This window comes from Rhincodon typus, chromosome 18, assembly GCF_021869965.1.
Source record: "Rhincodon typus isolate 14 chromosome 18, sRhiTyp1.1, whole genome shotgun sequence".
In the NCBI taxonomy this organism is placed as follows: Eukaryota; Metazoa; Chordata; class Chondrichthyes; order Orectolobiformes; family Rhincodontidae; genus Rhincodon; species Rhincodon typus.
Genome location: NC_063349.1, coordinates 24,112,328 through 24,127,878, shown reverse-complemented (window position 1 = coordinate 24,127,878; position 15,551 = coordinate 24,112,328). Strand labels below are relative to the sequence as shown.

The 15,551-nt window shown below is 40.2% G+C and overlaps 1 protein-coding gene across 1 annotated transcript in view; it reads left to right on the top strand.

Annotated features, from left to right (window-relative positions):
• The window catches only part of LOC125485379 (C-type lectin mannose-binding isoform-like), a 45,201-nt gene extending 30,295 nt beyond the window's left edge, over positions 1–14,906 (top strand). Inside the window, exons 4-6 of the mRNA XM_048607872.1 lie at positions 7,257–7,397; positions 10,750–10,861; positions 14,833–14,906. Of these exons, the coding sequence (XP_048463829.1) occupies positions 7,257–7,397; positions 10,750–10,861; positions 14,833–14,906 (327 nt within the window). The remainder of the gene's footprint in view (positions 1–7,256; positions 7,398–10,749; positions 10,862–14,832) is intronic.
• Positions 14,907–15,551: the final 645 nt, after the last annotated feature.

Below are 15,551 nucleotides of genomic sequence, written 5' to 3'. Positions count from 1 at the left end.
TCTAGCATCAGTAATTTTTGCTTTTATTAGCATGAAATGTTGTTGGAAACTGGAAGCTACGGTGTTCGCAAGTGCCTGGTACTTTTGTTCTTCCAGGAAGGTGAAAGGCAAGAATTTGGAAGGTAATGCTGAAGAAGTCTTCAAGTTATTGCCATCTATTCTGTAGTTAAGACACACTGCAGCTATATTTTGTCAATGGTGGAGGGTTTGGATATTCACATTAGAGATGCTAATCAATTGAACTGTTTTATCTTAGATGGTGTTGGGCCTTTCAGTGGTGTATCCAATCACACTCCTAACTTGTGACTTATTGACTGTATTGGCGTTTGGGAATCAATGGATATGCCATTCAAAACAGAATCAACAGTCCTAATTTCTGCTTAACATTCAAAGGCATTAACATTGTTTCATTATCTCCCAACCCTCTCCATGTAACCAACGTTCTGGGGTTTAGAAGTTTAACTGGACCAGCATATAAATACTACAAGAGCAGACCAGAGGCTTGGAATTCTGTGGGAGAGTAAGTTAACTCCTGAAGCACCAAATCCTTTCCAACAGCCATAAGGCACAAATTGGGAGTCTAATGAAATGCTCTCTACTTGCCCTTCAATAAGCGCAGCTGCGACAACACTCAAAATGCTTGATACCATTCAGGCCAAGGTAGCTTGCTTGATCATCATACCATCCAGCAAGCTAAACATCTACCCCCTCCACTACTGACACACTGTGACAGAAGTCTGAACAACAAGATGTATTGCAGCACCAAGTCAGACTGCTTTGACAGCAACTTCCAAATCCACAACTTGTACCATCTCGTAGGACATGGGAAGCAGATGAAATGAAACCACACCACCTGTAAATTCCCTTCCAAGCCAAACTTAGAAGCGCATCACCATTCATTCATTGCTGTTGAAACAGAATCCTGTAGCTCCTTTCCTAGTAGCATGCAAACTACAACAGTTCATCAAGGTGGCTCACCACCACATTCTTCATTGTACCACAGGACTATGTATGTGTCAACAGCATTAGCAGCAAAAGAGACAGACAAGGCTAAGTGATTCCAAAACCAACAGATCACATCTAAGCTTTGCAGTCCTGCTGCATCCAATTGTGAACGGTGGTGGGCAACTAAATAGTTCACTGCTGGAGGCTCTGCAAATATTCCCATCCACTGTGGTGGGGAGCCCAGAACATCAGTACAAAAAATAAGACTGAAACAGTTGCAACATTGTCAGGCAGAAGGGCTGAGTGAATGGAGAGATCCCCAGCATCACAGACACCAGTCTTAAACCAATTTGGTTCACTCCATGTGATGTCAAGAAATAGTTGGAGGTACAGGATACTTCAAAAACTATGCTCCCTGACAGCATTCCGGCTATAGTATTGAAGACATATGCTCCAGAACTTGCTGTGCCCCTAGCCAAGCTCTTCAATTCCAGCGTCAACGCTGGCATCAACCTGACAAATATGTAAAATTGCGCAGATAGCTCCAATACACAGAAAACAGGACAAGTCCAACCTGGCCTATTACCATTATATCAGTGTAAAGCTAGTCATCAGTACAGTGATGGAAAGGGTTATCAACACTGCCATCAAGCAGCACTTGCTTGGCAATAACATGATCACTGATGCTCAGTTTGGGTTCTACGAAAGCCACTCAGCTTCTGATCTCATTAAAGCCTTGGTTCAAACATGGTCAATAGAATTAAACTGTATAAAAAGGGTGAGAGTAGCTACCCTTACCATCAAGGCCACATTTGACCAAGTGTAGCATCAAGGAGCTCTGGCAAAACAAATGTCAATGGGAAAAATAGCCTGTTAGTTGGAGTCAAATTAGACACAAAGTAAAATGGCTGTGGCTGTAAGAGATCAGTCACTTCATCTCAAGAACATGGAAACATACAAATAACAGAAGGAGGAGGCAATTTGGCTCTTCAAGACTGGTCATTCATTCAATATAATCATGATGACAATCCAACTCAGCCTCCTGTTCCTATTTTCTCCTTATACGCTTTAGCCCTAACCACTAGATTTAACTCCTTCTTGAAAACAATGTTTTCTGATCAACCACTTTCTGTAGCAGAGAATTCCACAGGATCACCACTCTTTGGGTGAAGAAATTTCTCCTCATCGCACTCCTAAATGGTCTACCCAATATCCTTAAACTGTAACCCCTGCTTCTGGACTGTCTAGTTACTAGGAACATCCTTCCTGCATTTATCCTGTCTAGTGTTAGAATCTCAGAATTTTCTGTGTTATTTCCCCCCATTTTTGTAAACTCCAGAGAATATATTTCTAACTGATCCAGTCTCTCTTCAAATGGCAGTGCTGCCATCTTAGGAATTAGGCTGCTAAAACTTCATTGCACTATCAAGTGGCATTCAAATGACAATTAATTGCTCAGCAGTGCTCAGTTTGTCCTCTGTCAGGGACTTAGCTCCTAACTTCATTACAGGCTTGTTCCAAATGTAGAAAGTAAGATGTGAGGTGACAGTGACTGTTCTTGACTTCAAGGAAGCATTTGACTGATTGCAACATCTTGCAAAACTAACAAAATTGATGTTAGTTCGAATCAGGAAAAGCTTTTTATTTACTTAGAGTCATACTTAGCACAAAGGTAGATGATTGTTGTTATTGGAAGTCAGTGACCTTTGGAGAAGGTGGGACTGGAGCCCAGGCCTCCTGGCTCAGAGATTGGGACATTACCATTGCACTACAAGAGCCCTATGATTTCCATGGTAATATCCTATGTCCAAAACTGTCTTATCAATTCTCTACCTTCCAATACAAGGTCAGAAATGGAGATATTCACTGATGATTGTACGGCGTTCAGAACCATACTGATATAGTCCATGTCTATATGCAGCAGGACCTAAACTGAACCAGCCACATAAACTGTTTATTGACAACAGCAGGTCAGAGGAATGCTGTGAAAAACTCACTTCCTGGATCCCAAAAATTTCTCCAAAATCTGCAGTACATCAGTCAGGATTGCAGTGGAATACTCTCTTTTTGACTATAGATGGGTACAGCTCCAACAACACTCAAAATCTCACCCTTTCCAAGACAAGTTGGCACCCCTTCTACCATTTTTAATATTCCTTCACTCCAATATCAATACATACTGGCAGCAATGTGTACTGTTTACAAAATGCAATGAAGGAAATTATCAAAGTCCCTCTGACACCACTTCCCAAACATTGCAATCAAGGACAGTGTTTACATGAGAACAACATCACCTGAAAGCTTTCCTGTAAGTGACACACTGTCCTGACTTGGAATCAAATAACTTTGGAATGAAAAGCAAATGTTTGGCCTAGTTAGGAAAGGCAGGAGACTGATAATAGGAGGATACTCTAGTCGGCAGAATGTGACTTGCAGTGTCTGGTAATTACCTTCCTTGAAGCTGTATTTACTAATGACAGATGATAAGATAGAAAACCATGTCAAAATTTGTCAATGACACAAAGCTAGGCAGCATTTTAAGCAGTGTAGATGGAAACATAAAATTAAGAGTAATTTTATTCACTCATTGGATGTGGATGACATTGTCTGGGTCAGCATTTATTGGCTATCCCTAGTTGTCCTTGAGAAGGTGATGGTGAGCTGCCTTCTTGAACCACTGCAGTCCATGTTCTGTAGATAGATCCTCAATGCTGTTAGGGAGGGAATTCCAGGATTTTGACCAATATTAACCAGATGAAGTAAATGGAAAAAGTCATTGCAATTTTTGTTCAATACAGGAAAATGTGAGATCAGCCACTTTGGACCAAAAATTGTCTAGAGCGAGATATATCCTACCTGGTGAAAAATTAGCACGTGGAAGCACAAAGAGACTTGGTAGTGGGCAAGGGAGGTAGGGAATTAGGGGTGGTGAGGGGTGTCCAAGTATATAGATCATTTCTCCTCATTGGGAAGAGAAGAGAGGACTTAGTCTGAAAATTAGAGGGAACCATTTGAGGAAACATTTCAGAAATGAAATTAAGAAACACTTGCATTTGCGAAGGGTAGAAGAAATTTGGAACTCTCTTGCACAAATGGAAATTGATGTAAATTGTTAAGTTTAGAACTGTGATTGATAGATATATTTTCCCTCAGTGTATTCAGGGATATGGGCAAAATGGCATCCTCCTATTTCTCTGTTCCAGGGGTGTGTCTTGCCCTGAATGAGAAATAGGCAGTACATGAATCCTGACAAAGCAGCACCTGCTGCTGCGTGATAGAGGGACGGAAGGACAAGGACAGCAAGGTGCATTCACCAACCACGCTAGGATTTTTGAATGAAAGATACCACTGAATTTGCATTGTAGATTCCTGTGTGGTAACTTCCCTGCTCACTGCTGGTATCAAGCATCTGAATGTATCATCTTCTAAATTTGCTTGGCCTGTAGAGAATGTGATGGAGAATAGCAATTATTTCCCAAGACATGTGTTTCACACAGAAACCCAGTCAATTTCCTAAACATCAAGGAATCCGATTCCAATAATGTATAGGTAATATGCAAAGCTGCTTCCATAATTTTACATCTAAGTTTGTGTTAGCTGTAATCTGCCAGTGAAAATGTATACTTACGAAGTAAGCAACGCTTGCATTGCTGGTTAAATTATGCCTCCCACAGCACTGGCTGATGCAACTCTCCAAGTCCAACAGTGAAGAATAGATATAATGAGATCTTATAACCCTAGGCACTCAAATAGAGGAAGAAAGTCTGAATGGCAAGATCCCTTTCCTGAGAAATCAAGGGAAAAGCTTCACAAATTATCATAGCTCACTACATTCAGCTGCACATTTAGAACGGGGTTTTCCTTTTATCTGTGGACTTGAAGGAAGGAACAAGTATCCCATCATTTAATCATGCACAGATTAATGAAGAAGGAGATAAGGTACTTTTGGGATCTAAGGTCACTCCAGGAAAGCTACTGTCGGTAACTCATTATCAATACCTGATTGCAGTAAATTGGATTCCTTACATTCACTAAGTGTATTTTCCTTTGCTCATGCTTTCTGTTATTCACTATTCCCTGCTGACCGCTATTCCTTAAATCAAAACATGTTTGACCTTTTTAGGGAGAAATATACCCGTGAAATTGTAATCAAAAAGACAAAAGTTCAGATACTCACAATAGAAAGCACATGGCACACGAATCATTTTCCAATTTTATTTACATTGAAGTTTCAGAACTACCTTCTTTTATTTCATAGAATGTCAGAATTACAGAAATGTTACAGTGCAGAAGGAGACCATTTGGCCCATCACGTCAGCACTGGCTGTCCATCATGACTTAGTGCCATTTTCCAGCCTTTTCGCCTTACCCTTGTACTCCTTACCACAGCCTTTATCCCTTGCATTTGAAACCTTGCTTTCTTGAGATTGTATCTTTTTTTACCTCAATGTGGCACTCCCTGAGTTGGAAGTTAAGAGATTTTAAATTAATCTTTTCAGCTGGAGACTTACAACATTGATATGACAATCAATTCAGTGAAGCTGATGCCTTTGAAGCTTATCATTGTAATGGTGACCTGACAATTGTCCAAAGATCTCTCATTCACTGGGGGAACAGCTGCATCACTCATCTAAGAGAGCATGGTGTCCACAAATAACATGCTTGCAACCTCATGATTCTGGCCAATCGTTCAATGGGTCACAATCAGTAAGAAAAATTAACTCTAAGAAACCCTGGAATGTGAGAAGTATCACACGAGGACAAAACAAAAGTAATTGTAGCTCCCTTTCCAATAGCCACAACTGCACTAGATCCGTATCCTTCAACCTTACAGCTGTAGTTCTCAATTGGACGGCCTCACGTGAGAAAAACTTTACAGCTGCACAAATTTCCTTCATTCAAATACAGGGGAACCATCTCCACTGGCCAAATGTATGCTATGCTGCTGTATCATTGGCATTTAAAGATAACATTCCTGAGATCCAGGTACCTGAGTTACACAGCTAAGAACAATAGGTGTCAACACCACCTCCCAAAACCCATGCCACTTTATTTTCTATTTCCCTCTCCTGTGTACTGGTGTGCATCACCTTATGCTATTTCCTCTGAGTCTCCCTGAGTGAGTCTATTACAGTAAGTTCACAAGTGATGGACCAAGATGGTTCAAATGAAGCAGGCACTATGGTTGAAGAGATGAAGGTGCCAATTTGATGTTTGGACAATGTCCCAGTTACCCCTGAGAATGGCATAAGAGATATCTAAGAAAATAAATGGGGAACAGTCAATTATCGAAGTTAACAACAGTTATAATCTTTGAAAGTGTGATCTGGAATTTTCTTACACATTCTGTTGCTGTGCAACAGCTGCTTTACTTGAGCATCATGGAATCCTTGAAGCCCCAGTGCTGATCAGTAAAATGGAGGATGTCATTCTGGAAGTCAGACTATACTGACCCCTGAAACTGAAAGGAAATATTTAGGCACAGGTGCAGAGAGGAGTTGGTCTCCAGCATCACTAGATCAACTTTGTTGAAAAGAATAAGGAAACCTGGCTGCTTCAGTAATAGATAGAAATTGTGGAGGGAATTAAATATATCTAACTGGCATGGGAAAAGATAAATTCAGGCATTGCCTCTAAGTAAACATTGGTAGTAGGATAAGGGTGCATAGATTCAAATCTGTCTGAAGAAAGGAACATTTTATGTAAAGCATGGCCAACATTTTGGAAGGAATATCAAACAGGGCACCTCAGGCTGGAAGCATTTAAATCAAGGTCAGTTGTTGTGATGGAAAGATATGAGCTTTTTTAATGTACCTATCTTAATAGCATGTATTCAACTAGCTAAAAATTCAGCCCTTTAAGAAAGTTTTTTGTTTAAATTGAAATGTCAACATTTTTGACAAGTATTTAGTCAAGAAAATAGAAAGCTAAGCCATAGCCTCAACATTACAAAGTTATCACAGCAAAAGATTAAGGAAAATATCTAGGCTAATATTATACTTGATAAAGAAATGTTGCAAAGTTAAAACAAAAGGGAGAAAATTAAGTCTAGAAAATGAAGACAAGATGTGAACATTGTCAGTATTTATTTTAGCTGTTTAAGATGAATAATTTGAGCTGCATTTTTATTGTGTTATTAATGCAATGTCATGTCATTTTCTCTGAGTTGTTTGTTTAATTGGTTAACACAGTTAGATTGGAGTTCTTTCATCGACTCAGATGTAAACCATATAACAAGACAACAGAAATTAACATGTTAATTGAGATGAATGAAAGATAAGAATCTAAAACCATTTTCTTTTCTATTGAAGCTGCTATGCCAACAATATGTGCCACGTGGCCACCTTACTTCCATTCATGGGAATGAACAGAACCAGTTTATTCAAAATCTAATTAAGACTAAGGACCAAACACAACCTGAAACCTGGATTGGTTTCAGTGATTGCTATCAGGTAAAGTTACTTTATTTCTTTCAGGGCAGAATCTTGTAAGGGTCTGAGCAATGTGGGTATGTCGAGATTTGTGGCAGTATCAGACGAGAAATCTGTGAGGCCCATCTCAATGTTGGGAACATCTCGCTCCATCTTTTATGAATTTGTTAAGCAGCGTGATGAGTTTCTCGCTAGGCAGCAGTGAGTTGCAAGAATTTGGGAGAATATTGCTCGTTAAATGCCTTGTTAACAGTCACCTCATTAAAGTTTCTGTCTTACCAAACATGTCTAACAAGCTAGACATTGAGAAAACTGAACATGGAAATCAAAGTGGGTACCTGGCAAATTCAGCTTGCCACTTACTCCAAAGGGCCTCCATGATGCATACAAGCAAACAGCATTGCAGGACATGATCCATGGGCACCAGCAGTATCATCGGCATTGGCATCCTGTCAGCCCTTCCAGAGCATCATGGTACCTCTCCGATACACTGACAGGTTGATTAGAAAGCACACAGTCATGTTGCAGGGTGCACCAGCATTTAGCATTGAAAAGCTGCAGCAGAAACGCTATGCGTGTGGCAGACTGGACAAAGCTGCATCTCAGGCTGCTTCCTTGATGACTTAGCACTTGCCGAATTAGCACCTACCTGCTTGCTCGCAGCATCCCTGCCGTGCCATACTGTGACTTTCCTTGCCTGTTAGCATATTGGGCTTCAGGCAGAGCCAAAGTCTATCAGTGCTGCCATATTGAGGTGCTCTTTAGCCCTGACACACAGAAAAGTTGCTTGTCAGTAAGAGTGGGACAACACCTTGATGTACATGACACACAAGGTCATTAATCTAACACCTACACAGCATGTGTCAGCTGCTTGCTTGACAAACACACTGCACATTTTTCAATCAAATTAACATGTTGAGAAGTAGCATATGCTAGTCTTCAGTTCAGCCAACAAGCGAGATGGGTGCAGGGCATTGATGGATGGGGTATTCTGGCACTGACAGTCAGGGAGACAATCACATATGGTCCAAGGGCTTGTCCATATCAGTGGCCCACTTGGAATGGACATATTCATGGATAGCCCTTGTCTCCCAGTAACCAGCCTTGTAAGTTTCCTGGACCCTCAAATGCAGTAGATATATTGCTGGGATTGCTGGGATTGGGCAGCAACAACTTGTATCATCAGGCAGGGATTTGCAAAGACAGTGGTCTGGGTCTGATCACCCAGGTCCAGGGACTGCTCCTCAAAGTTAGTGAGAGTATGAGGTAAATACAATACTGGGTCTCCATCCGTTATTTGTTCAGGAATGTAAAAAGAGGGTCTGTAGGAGCAGCAGAGGGGTCATTGCCAAAAGAGATGGTGGAATCAAAGCTGCAGAATAAAGCAGAGGCTTTTGTGGAGGTGGGGACAAGGATGGTGTTGGAGATGTGGGTGATATGGAGGATATACAGAAGCAGGACCTCAGGGCTACAGTGGTGAGAGACCATTCTTCACCAGTGGCTGTGACAGCCATGTTGAACTTCTATGCTACTGGCTCATTCCAGGGACTGACAGGTGACCTGTGTGTGATCTCTCAGTTGGGCACCCACAAATACATCAGGGCAGTGACTGATGCAATCTTTGCACTGAGACAGCTGTATGACAACACTGCAGAATTCACCAACAGGAAGGGGCTTTATTTCAATAATGTGTTGGTAATCTGTGTTTATCATTGCCACTTCCTTGGGGATATGTGCTCACTATTCTGGCAGCTGCCATGATACATAAATCCTGGAGCACTCTCCCGTACCTGTTGCATTTGAGGGTCCAGGTACATTACAAGGCTGGTTACGGGGATACAATAGCTACCTGCTGTGACCCTGGTTCATGATACCATTGTGCAGAATATAGATACAAGGCTATTCAATTAGGACTGTGATGGAGAGGAGCATATGGCCGCTGAAGATATGGTTATGCTGCTTAGACAGTCTGGGGTGGGGCATTGAGTATTTTCTGGACAGAGTGTGCTGAGCTATAGTGGTGTGCTATTTTCTGCTCAACTGGAGCAGTCAAAAAGGCGATATACTGGATGCTGAGAAACAGTCTTCTGGGAAGGAGGAATGAGAAAAGCAAGAAAGGGGAAAAGAATCGGGAAAAGCAAGTTGATATTGTCCATGACAGAGTACGGTTGTGAAGGGCACTACAAGCCAGATGAAGCATCATTGACACTCACTTCCAGCAGAAGAGAACTGGGTGCAACAGATAATCGCAGACTGTAAAATATTCAATGCCACAATTTGGTTTGCATTATTGGTATAATTGTCAGCTTCTATAGGTTTTGTTTGCATTCCCTTTTGCTGTCTCTAAATAAAAGCTTATGTATGTATTTGCCTAATGGCTTACGTGTGTCCGATGCTGCCCTACTGGACAATGACAAGCTGCAGGTGTACTGGGTCAGAGTAATGCTGACTTAGAGGGTGTACTGACCCTGTGCTGTACCTGTCCTTGGAGGATTTCCTGGGGACCGTATAGGTAGAGATTTACATTCAGTTTAAAGGAGTAGAGGCAGCTTTATTCTGTATCTAACCCCATGCTGTACCTGTCATGGGAGTGACTGATGTTTTCATTTTAAACATATAGAGGAGGCTTTTCTTTCAGTTCAAAAAAGTAGAGCGTGCTTTACTTTCAGTTTAAGAGAGTAGCTGGTGTGCAGAAGGGATGTAGCTACAGACAAGTAAAGAGAGTGGTGTGGTGGTTGCACAGTGTCGAGGGTGAAAGAGCTGTTTGTGTGAAAGAATGTCATCCCCGTGCCGTGGACAGCGTGGCTTTGTGGTTGTTGTGCCACAATGCTGCTAGCTGTGGAGGGTGTGAGCAACATCAATAGCTGCTGAATGGTGAGTTATTCTGGGAATGGCAACTAGTAAGATGAAATTGGATGTGATGGATGCAATAGAGGTGGGCTAGGTAGTTAATAAGGCGAGTTTGGTAAGTTACAGCAAGAAAACTCATTAGGCTTTATGGCAGAAATCTGTCTGAGAAACTCAACATAACTCAGAATTAGCTAAAAACACATAAGATTCAGCACACAGCCTATAGACTTCTTTAAGCAATGCTATCATAATGAAGAAGGGTCCAGACCCGAAACATCAGCTTTCCTGCTCCTCTGATGCTGCCTGGCCTGATGTGTTCATCCAGCTCTACACCTTGTTATCTCAGACTCCAGCATCGGCAGTTCCTACTGTTTCCTCATATGGAAGGTTTAATAGTTTCACCTCAAATTCTGTTTCTTTTTAACCAAGGCTTCCACCAATTTAAAATAAAACTTTGCAAGTTGCAAGCTTTATTTTTCCTGGATGCTTATAAATTAAAATAATGATGAAATTTCTCATACAGGAGGGTCTTTTCCTGTGGAGTGATGGATCGCTTTCAGATTTCACGCAATGGAAGGAAGGCCAGCCTGACAATATGGAAGAAAATGAGAACTGTGTGCACATCAATTCTGAAGGTATGCTAGCATTTTAGGTTGCATTTCAAATGTACCATCACACAAATAAATTCCAGATACAATGAGAGAGTGACTGCTATACTGAAATAATGGGGTCATGTTTCCTTGTGTGATAGCAGAATTATACTCAGAAATAGCTCTGTTGGATAAGTTGACTTTATGTTTATTGGAATAGAGGTTGGATGTTTCCAATAACTATTTATAAGTCTAAAATAGATGACTGAAATTATTACCAAAGAGAATTTTCAAAGTCACTCAGCAGTTCAGTTTTGATCCATTAGATGTTATGCTGCAGATTCCTCACCCATAATAAACTTAGAATCTTATTACGTTTGGTTGGAATCATACCCGGCACAAGGGGAGACGGTTGTTGAGGGTTGGTCATCTCCGTTCCAAGACATCTTTGCAGGTGTTCCTCAGGGTAGAATCCAACCATCTTCAGCTTCTTCATCAATGACCTTACCTCCACCATAAGGTCAGAAGTGACATTGTTTGCTGATGACTGCACAATGCTCTGCACATTCATGACTCCACAGATGCTGAAGCAGTCCGTATCCAAATGCAGCAACCTGGACAATATCCAGGCTTGTGCTTACAAGTAACAAGTAACATTCGTGCCATACCAATGCCAGGCAATCACCATTTCCAACAAGAGAGAATCAAATTATCACCTTAGCATTCAATGCATTACCAACACTGAATTCTCTGCAGTCAACATCCCGAGAGTTACAATTCCTGGAAACTGAACTGGATTATCTATGTATATACTATAGCTACAAAAGCAGGTCGGAGGCTAGAAATCCTGTAGTGAGTAACTCATGTCCTGACTCCCCAGAACCTTTCTCCCATCTACAAAGCAAAGTGAGGGATATGATGGAATACTCCCCACTTGTCTGGTTGAGTGTCGCTCTAACTACACTCAAGAAGCTTGACACCGTCCAAGACAAAACTGTCCACTTGAGAGGCACCGCATCCACAAAAAATCCACTCCCTCTACCACAGTAGCAGCATGTACCATTTGCAGCAATTCACCAAGGCTCCATAGACATCAACATCCAATCCCACAATGATTTCCCCGAGAAGGACGAGGTCAGAAATACACCACCATCTACAAATTCCACTACAAGGCATTCTTCATCCTGGCTTGGAAACATATTGCCATTCCTTCAATATTGCTGGGTCAAAATCCTGGAACGCCTCTCTAATGGCATTGCTTAACAGCATGGTGGATTGCAGCAATTCAGGAAAGCAGCTCATCACAACCTTCTTGAGGGCAACTAGGGATGAGTAATAAATGCTGGCCAGCCAGTGATGCCCACATCCCATGAATGATTGAATTAATTAATTTAACAAATCCCAGTAGACTCAGTTCAGGACTAGTGCAAAGTAATCGCATCTACATCAATCCCAGGAACACCATAGCAACACTGCAATTTAATCAGTTTGCAGTTTTTAGATGTGTGAAAAAAAGTGAGATGGTGGACCGCTAAGGCGTGTACTGGTTTAGATGATAGCAGATTATTCATGCTAACTCACATATTTTGTAGCTAAAAACAGCACAACCCAAATGAATTATTAGGTCATGGTGTTCATATACAAATTATTAGGAGCAGGCTCAGGGCATTCACCCTTAAAGCCTGTTCTGGCATTCAATAAGGGCATGACTAATTTGGTTGTAGCCTCAATTTGATTTTCTTTGCTATCCGCAATATCCTTTGACTGCTTTGTATTCTTCCAGAGTTACTTACTTATAATTTGTATCAGCAGCTAACGTCTGACTAAACATCGCAGTTGCCTGCTCATTATGTGTATCTTGTTCATATCTGTCTTGTTGAAACAAACATTCTGGTCTTTTTTTATAAATTTCAATTTCCTGCTCATTATTTCTGCTTTTACAGAGATGGTGCTTTTTTTTTAGGCATCAGGAGGCTCAAAAAGGGGCAAAACTGTGGTAATGTTTGTTATGTTGTGACTGGTTCAAAAGTATTTATGAGACACAATGAACATTGAGCAATATGGTGTCTCCTCTGTGTGGAGTTATCAGCAACTTGAATGTTTATAGATTCTTTATTTTCTTTTATCTATTGTTGGGATAGGGGCAATAAAGGCTATCATTTCTTGCTCATCCACTAACTGCCCTTGAGAAAGTAATAACTAGCTTTTGTTTGGATTGACTCAGACTACATGATGGAGATGCATCCACATGCATGTATGTTTGCGGGGTTCCAGGATTTTATTGAAACATGGAATGGTTATAGCATGGACCATATATGTGCCAGTTTTCTGCAATGAACAGCTCAGCTAGTCCATTCCACTGTATTTTTCCGTGGCCTTGCAAATTATTTTAATCTGCAGGTGCTTATCCAATTCTATTTTGAAAGATAGGATTTATTCTGCCTACCACGGTCTCAGGTAGTAGATTCTAGATCTTAGCCACTTGCTGTGTAAAAACATTTTTTCCCAGATCATCAATGGGTCCTTTTGCCAATCATCTTACATCGGTGACTCTGGCTCTCCACCCTTCTGTCAATGGGAACAAATTCTCTCACTCCTTTAGTTAAACTCCCTAATGGTTTTCAAAGCCTATATCAAATCTCTTCATTATCCATTGTCTAAGGAGAACAGTACCAGCTTCTCCAATCTAACCTCCTAGCGGAAGTCCCTCATACCTAAAATCATTCTCATAAAATTTTTAATATTCTCTCTGATGATTTCACATCCTTAATAAAGAGTGATGCCCTGAATTTGACACAGTACTTCAGCTCTGAATGAAATATACTGAGTTATAAATGTGCAAGATATCCTCCTGACTTTTGCACTCTATGCCTTTATTCATTTAGCCTAAGATTCCTCATGCCCTTTCAACCACTTTCTCAACATGGACTGCTGGCTTCAAGAATTTGAAAACCTACGCAGCAAATCTCTCTGCTCCTTTGTCCCCTATTGTAGCATTTACTTTATATTCTCTCTTTTCATTTTTTCTTACCAAAATACATCACTTCACACTTCGCTGTGAAAAGTTCATTTGTCACATGTTGTCGATTCTCCAGCCATTGAACTCCAACACCATTAACATCACAGAACCATTGAGGATGAAGCCAATAAATATTTCAGGTAGTTGGTCAAAGTGTAAACAACCAGAAACAAAGTTGAAGTTGCAGAAATATCCTAACTCAGCTTTACCTTGGTTCTCTGAAGTTCTATCCTTTAGTGCCCTATACTTTCTGGGTAGACTTTCTGTATGTTTATCTGGCATCAACCAGACAAAATGACTTACAGTTATCAGTCACACAAGTTATAACACATTATTGTTTTGAATGAGCAAGAATGGAATATCTTGTAAGTACACCAAGATTTTGTTTTAAATAGTCATCTCATATTTATATCTAACGGTATTTTTCAGTAGAAAAGAGCCCAGTCTTTTGAGTTATTTATACTTTGACCATCTACCTGAAATATATATTGGCTTCATCCTCAATGGGTTCTGTGATGTTAATGGTGTTGGCGTTCAGTAGGCTGGAGAATGGACAGCTTGTGACAGATGAACTTTGCACAGAGAAGTGTGAAGTGATGTTTAAAAGGACAGGCAGGACAATTTCAAATTGTTGAGGAGAAAAAGCAGCTAACTGTGCTTCATTTTCAAATGAATGATCCATCCTTCCCTTTGTACGGTCAGTCCTAATTTTTTTTTCTGGGTCTAATGTGTCCTTTAAATGATGGATATGCCTCCATTCATAATAGGTTTGTCTAATGATATAGGGAAGTCTTTAGCTCCTCTTGGGAAGTGCAGAAAAATAGCAATTGTTTATTTAAATATAAAGTCTTAACTATGTTTGTGTACAATATCAAATAAATATTTATATTAAAACAGGAAAAATAAATCAAACCATTTCATATACAATGATATGACTCACTGATCAATATTTTTTATATAAAAGGTAATTGTATCTAAACTGTAACATTTTTTCCAGGTGTTGGAGGTAAATGGAGTGATAAGAACTGTACAGAAGAATTACCTTTTGTTTGTACTTACAAGCTTGTCTAAAGTCAAAAACATGTGATGATACTTTATTCATCCTTCTGAAAATGGATTCATTGCATTGAATTGTCTTCAGGTGGTAGTGTTGTTGTATTTGTGGTGATTGTAACTATTTAGTCCACCATTAAATAATAAAATCGATCGCATAACAATTTGTTTGGTATTTTCTAAAATACTTAAAATATTTAACATTCTTAAAATCACAGAACATCTTACAGGGCAGAAAAAGGCTATATAGCTTTTTGAAAGAGGTCTCATTTAATACCATTTCTCTTCAATGAGCACATTATTTAAATTAGTAACTATCCATTTGAGAACACTATAATGTTGTAACCAATCTCTGTCTCGCATGTCAAGTATTGAACAGTCTTACTCTCTTCTTGATTTTTAATGAGAGTACCTCAAAGCACCTCCATTCTGTTAATCCCAATGTCATATCATTCAGAGAATGCCTGGAGACATTCCTTAACGCCTTACTGTTACACGCCCAAATTCCTGCACCAATAAAGAGAACACTATTAAATAAATTGCATTGTTCTCTAGGAATATGTTGTGCAAGGTATATGAGGTAGTTACAAAAGCAAATACTTTACATGCTGGAAATCAGAAATGAAAACAGAAAATGCACATTTAAGGTTTGGCAGCATCTGT